Source organism: Pongo pygmaeus, chromosome 18 (assembly GCF_028885625.2).
Source record: "Pongo pygmaeus isolate AG05252 chromosome 18, NHGRI_mPonPyg2-v2.0_pri, whole genome shotgun sequence".
NCBI classification, from domain to species: Eukaryota; Metazoa; Chordata; class Mammalia; order Primates; family Hominidae; genus Pongo; species Pongo pygmaeus.
Window position 1 is genome coordinate 72,818,539 of NC_072391.2, and position 6,000 is coordinate 72,824,538.

Genomic DNA, 6,000 nt, shown 5'->3' on the forward strand with positions numbered 1-6,000 from the left:
GTTAATAGAAATTGATACAATTTCTTTGGGGGGCATTTTGACAATATCTGATGACATTTATAATGTATATTCCCTTAAACATGGCAGTTTTGTTCTAGGACTTTATCCCGTAGATATACTCAGAGTACAAATGGGTACATACTGAAAAGGCAGTCTCCCTATTTACATACCCTTTTCCCTGGGTCCTTTCCTAGAGGCAGCCTCTATTACCGTCTCTTGTCTGTTACATGTCCCCTTTGCTCATAGTAATACTAGCACACTAGACATCAACTTACTCTGTGGTTTACTTTTTTTAAACTTAATTATTTATCTTGAAGTGTTTGCGTGTCTGCACAAAGCTTTTCCTCATTCTTTTCTCATTGATTGCACTATTTCATTATGTGAATGAACAGTAATTTTTACTTTTTATTATGGAGAATTCCAAGCATTTACAAATACAGAGTAGTATAATGAACTATACTGCATGTACCCATCACCCACCTTCACCTGATTTTAGTTCATGGCGTTTTTTAAATCTATACTTTTCATCCCAACTTCCTGAACTGTTTTGAAGCAAATGCCAGACATCGTATCATTTTATCTATTTTAGCATGTATCTCTCAAAGATAAGGCTTTTTTAGTTACTATTTAAGAATTTTATTAAATACATACAGTAAAATTAACTTTTTATGGTGTAAAATTATGTGCATTTTAAAAACTTTATTTTTTGTGGTAAAATGTATATACCGTAAAATTTACAATTCAAATAGTTTTTTAAGTGTTCTGTTCAGTGGCATTATTAAGTGCATTCACATTGTTGGGCAACTGTCACCACCATCTGTATCTAGAACTTACTCATTTTCTAAAACTGAAACTCCATGCCTTTTATTATTTTCTGCTTCTAAGGGTCAGAAACATGCCTGTTAAACACTAATTCCCCATTTCTCCCTCCTCTTTGCCCCTGGAAACAACCATTCCGCCTTCTGTTTCTATGAATTCAATATTTCTAGATACCTCATACAAGTAGAATCATGTAATATTTGCCCTTTTGTGTCTGGCTTATTTCACTTTGCATAATATCTTCAAAGTTCATCCATATTGTAGCATGTGTCAGAATTTCATTCCTTTTTAAAGGTGAATAATATTCCATTGTATGTGTATACTACATTTTGTTTATCCATTAATCTATCAATTGACATTTGGCTTATTTCCATCTTTTGTTTATTTTGAATAATGCTGCTGTGAACATGGGTATAACTAGCATCTGTTCGAGACCCTGCTTTCCATTATTTTAGGTATATGCCTAGAAATGCAATTGCTGGATCATATGGTAATTTTATGTTTAATTTTTTCTTTTTCCTTGTGGGTTGTCATCATGAAATTATATTGAATTTTTTGAGGAGCTGCTGTACTCTTTTCCAGTTATATGTGTTTTAACATATATAAATTTTTGTAACCAGCACCCAAATTGGGATTTAGAACAATTCCATCACGAAAAACTCCCTCTTGCTGCCCCTTTGTAGTATGTTTTAGTAAGTAGAAAAGGAGCAGAGTTAAATCTTCAGAGAACAAAATGTAAAGGGAAGGAACAGGATGTTTAAATTTAGGAGGGCCTCCTTTTTGTAGATGGTATATTGGTGGATTGTGGTACATGGCCCAGATCTGCCTTTGGCTACTAGGAGAGCTGCCTTGCCCAAACTCCTGTCTTCTTAGGGCTGCCACCATCCAGTGACTGATATTTGCAGAGTTACAAAGTCTGCTCCTTGGCCCCAGCTTGGTCAATTCTGAAGGGCCTTCCTAGCTCCAGAGTTGCCCATGGTTTTGGCTAAGGCCTTGTTGTAACTCTTTGATAAATCACCTTCTCTCTCTGCTCACTCCTGCTTTCCTTCTCTTCCACAAAGGTTTTCCCAAAATCACTCCCCAATTCTTTAAATTTCCATCTCCATCTCAGAATTTGCTTCCCAAGGAACCCAATTTATGACACATTTTTGTTAATTTGCAAAGTCTGTAAATACAAAGCAAAAAATGAATTAAACTTGAGCATTTTTATATGTCAGAGTTTAAGAACGTATCATCATTTGGATAGTACATCTTTTCAGAAGCAAGCATAGAAATGGGTGAATGAGCACGTCTTAGGCTTTTTTTACCCTTCTGAATCAAGAACAGATGTCTTCTGATAGTAAAAAAAAAAAAGTGCAGGCTCACTCCTGGCCCAGAGCTCACACAGCAAATATATTTTTGGTTTATGTAAAAGAGGCTACTGCTAATCTGTGCTGTTCTCTTTAACAGAACCACAGAATAAGAGAACTCCAGATTTGCCTGAAGAAGAGTATGTGAAGGAAGAAATCCAGGAGAATGAAGAAGCAGTCAAAAAGATGCTTGTGGAAGCCACCCGGGAGTTTGAGGAGGTTGTGGTATGTTAACTAGATTTACTCACTATTTTTTTCCCTACCTTCATTCTTCTTTGAAACTGGTTATCCTGTACACCTTTTTTCATCTACCTGGGGCTCAGGAAAGTGAGAGAGGAGTTCAAGATGGAAAGGGAAAATGGAAAATGGGACTGATCTGGGCTTCAGACGTGTTGCCCTGAAGCTTTTGCTTCACAAAGCTTTTAGTTTTTGGCAGGACAAGTTGAGGGGGAAAGGGAGAAAAATTGGGTAGAATAGGGACAGTTGTATAAACAGTATAAAGCATCCCACTTTGAGTACTTTAATGTCAATATATTTTTCAAAAAGTTTATAGTAATTGTTTTTTCTATTTTTTTGAGACGGAGTCTCGCACTGTCACCCAGGCTGGAGTGCAGTGGCGCGATCTTGGCTCACTGCAAGCTCCGCCTCCCGGGTTCACACCATTCTCCTGCCTCAGCCTCCCGAGTAGCTGGGACTGCAGGCGCCCGCCACCACACCTGGCTAATTTTTTTGTATTTTTAGTAGAGACGGGGTTTCACCGTGTTAGCCAGGATGGCCTCTATCTCCTGACCTCATTATCCGCCCGCCTTGGCCTCCCAAAGTGCTGGGATTACAGGCGTGAGCCACCGCTTTTTCTATTTTTTTGAGGTGGAGTCTCACTCTGTCACCCAGGCTGGAGTGCAGTAGTGCCATCTCAGCTCACTGCAGCCTCCACCTCCCAGGTTCCAGCGATTCTTCTGCCTCAGCCTCACGGGTAACTGGGATTACAGGCATGTGCCATCATGCCCAGCTAATTATAGTAATTTTTTTATCAAGCAAATTTAGCTTTTTGTGTACTTTGAGCTTTTTTGAAATGTTATAGCTTTTCCATGTTCAGTCTAGCTTCTATTACTCTGTTAGAATCCGATATTTAATAATAGCTACAGAGAAAGACAGGAGCCATACAATAATGATAAGTTTTTTAAAGGTCCAAATTATGTGTATATATTTTTCCAGGATAAAGGGTCTTGTGAATTAACAAAGAAAATTCATATTAACAAAGAAAAATGGTTAAGCTTCAGTCCAAACAAGGGAAATAATTTAAAGCTTCTGTAATTGGTGAGTGAAGGAATGCACAGGAATTGGCAGGTTTTAGGGATTGTTGCCTTTTGTAGTCTGTTTTATTATTTGATATTTGGTTCATTTTTCATAAACTTCAAACACTCAGCTCTCAAACATGACCTACCTAGGCCTCTTCTCATATAGCATGCTTTGTAATCTGTCTAACCAGTATAGCTTGGAAGCCCTAATATATTCATACTACAGTGCTTTTTGAGTACTTACTGTATATAGGCATTGGTAGGTATTGGAGATGTGGTGATGAACAAAACATACAATTCCTGCCCTTAGGAGCTTACAGTCTTGAGAGTGAAGTCAAACATTTAACAAATCTAATGAACATGTGTGCACATACATGTGTCTCTCTCTTTATATATACATATATTTTTCATATTCAATGTAGCTTCTAATATTCGATTGGAATACTATAGTCAATTATACACACATATACTCCCCCTGCCCCTCACACAGGCGTGCACATATACATACACATCTGACATGAATAAATGTAAGAAGGAACACAGCATATTAAGAGGAACTGAAGGAAGTCCAGTGTGATTGGAATGCAGAAGGCAAGGGGGTGATAGTTGGAAGAGACCAGATATTGTAAGAATTCAAGACTTGGTGATTAGGAGCTGGTTTTACTCATCATTCTGTCTAGGTGGATGAGAGCCCTCCTGATTTCGAAATACATATAACTATGTGTGATGATGATCCACCCACGCCTGAGGAAGACTCAGAAACACAGCCTGATGAGGAGGAAGAAGAAGAAGAAGAAAAAGTTTCTCAACCAGAGGTGGGAGCTGCCATTAAGATCATTCGGCAGTTAATGGAGAAGTTTAACTTGGATCTATCAACAGTTACACAGGCCTTCCTAAAAAATAGTGGTGAGCTGGAGGCTACTTCCGCCTTCTTAGCATCTGGTCAGAGAGCTGATGGATACCCCATTTGGTCCCGACAAGATGACATAGATTTGCAAAAAGATGATGAGGATACCAGAGAGGCATTGGTCAAAAAATTTGGTGCTCAGAATGTAGCTCGGAGGATTGAATTTCGAAAGAAATAATTGGCAAGATAATGAGAAAAGAAAAAAGTCATGGTAGATGAGGTGGTTAAAAAAAATTGTGACCAATGAACTTTAGAGAGTTCTTGCATTGGAACTGGCACTTATTTTCTGACCATTGCTGCTGTTGCTCTGTGAGTCCTAGATTTTGTAGCCAAGCAGAGTTGTAGAGGGGGATAAAAAGAAAAGAAATTGGAGATATTTACAGCTGTCCTTGAACAAGTATCAATGTGTTTATGAAAGGAAGATCTAAATCAGTTAGGAGTTGGTCTACATAGTAGTAATCCGTTGTTGGAATGGAACCCTTGCTATATTAGTGACAAAGTGAAAGGAAATTTAGGAGGCATAGGCCATTTCAGGCAGCATAAGTAATCTCCTGTCCTTTGGCAGAAGCTCCTTTAGATTGGGATAGATTCCAAATAAAGAATCTAGAAATAGGGGAAGATTTAATTATGAGGCCTTGAACACGGATTATCCCCAAACCCTTGTCATTTCCCCCAGTGAGCTCTGATTTCTAGACTGCTTTGAAAATGCTGTATTCATTTTGCTAACTTAGTATTTCAGTACCCTGCTCTTTGGATGTTCTTTTTTTGGAGCCCTTCTCAGTCAAGTCTGCCGGATGTCTTTCTTTACCTACCCCTCAGTTTTCCTTAAAATGCACACACAACCCTAGAGAGTGTTAAGAATAATGTTACTTGGTTAATGTGTTATTTATTGAGTATAGTTTGTGCTAAGCATTGTGTTAGATTTAAAAAATTAGTGGATTGACTCCACTTTGTTGTGTTGTTTTCATTGTTGAAAATAAATATAACTTTGTATTCGAGTCTCGTCAATAAGTGTTTTGATTGTATACACAAAACTTTTTAGGTATAAAAACCACAAAGGAACTAACAGTTGTTGTTAATTACAACCAATAAAGTGGTTCCATAATAGAATGAATAGGCCATTGGAAAGATACTAGTTCTTCTGGATGGAGCAAAGAGAAGAACTGCATCAAGGACTGTGAGAAGTGGCAAAATAAGCTGAACTGCTGAAAGCCAAAGGGGAGAGAAACTAATCGGGGACCAGCAGGTGGGTAGCAGAAGGTGTCAGGACCTCATCCATATTCCCTGGGCACACATCATTCTCTAGCATGTGCCACTATCAGGAATCCTGCAATAAGCACCTGCTTGAGGCTTTCTCTCTGCTTGAAGTGCTATGGAGTTAATGCCCCTGTATGGGAATTCGAGGGTGCCTACCCAGCTTCCCTGCGGACCAGAGAAGTTATACAACTGGATATTTGAAAGTTATCCTTCGAGTAGGATAATGGTTTCCATGCCATCTTTTAGAGGTCCCCAGTAGTATTAAACATAGTTGCCCACAGTGGGAATCTACTTATGAATGCCTCCTGCATAGGCTTCCTTCTCTTGTCTCATTCCCCACTTCCCTACAGTGCAACCTGGAATCATCATT

General features: G+C 38.6%; 1 protein-coding gene across 1 annotated transcript in view; it reads left to right on the plus strand.

Moving 5' to 3' along the window:
* The window catches only part of TERF2IP (TERF2 interacting protein), a 9,641-nt gene extending 4,270 nt beyond the window's left edge, over nucleotides 1–5,371 (plus strand). Inside the window, exons 2-3 of the mRNA XM_054453576.2 lie at nucleotides 2,269–2,393; nucleotides 4,147–5,371. Of these exons, the coding sequence (XP_054309551.1) occupies nucleotides 2,269–2,393; nucleotides 4,147–4,551 (530 nt within the window). The 3' untranslated portion in view covers nucleotides 4,552–5,371. The remainder of the gene's footprint in view (nucleotides 1–2,268; nucleotides 2,394–4,146) is intronic.
* The last annotated feature ends 629 nt before the right edge of the window (nucleotides 5,372–6,000 follow it).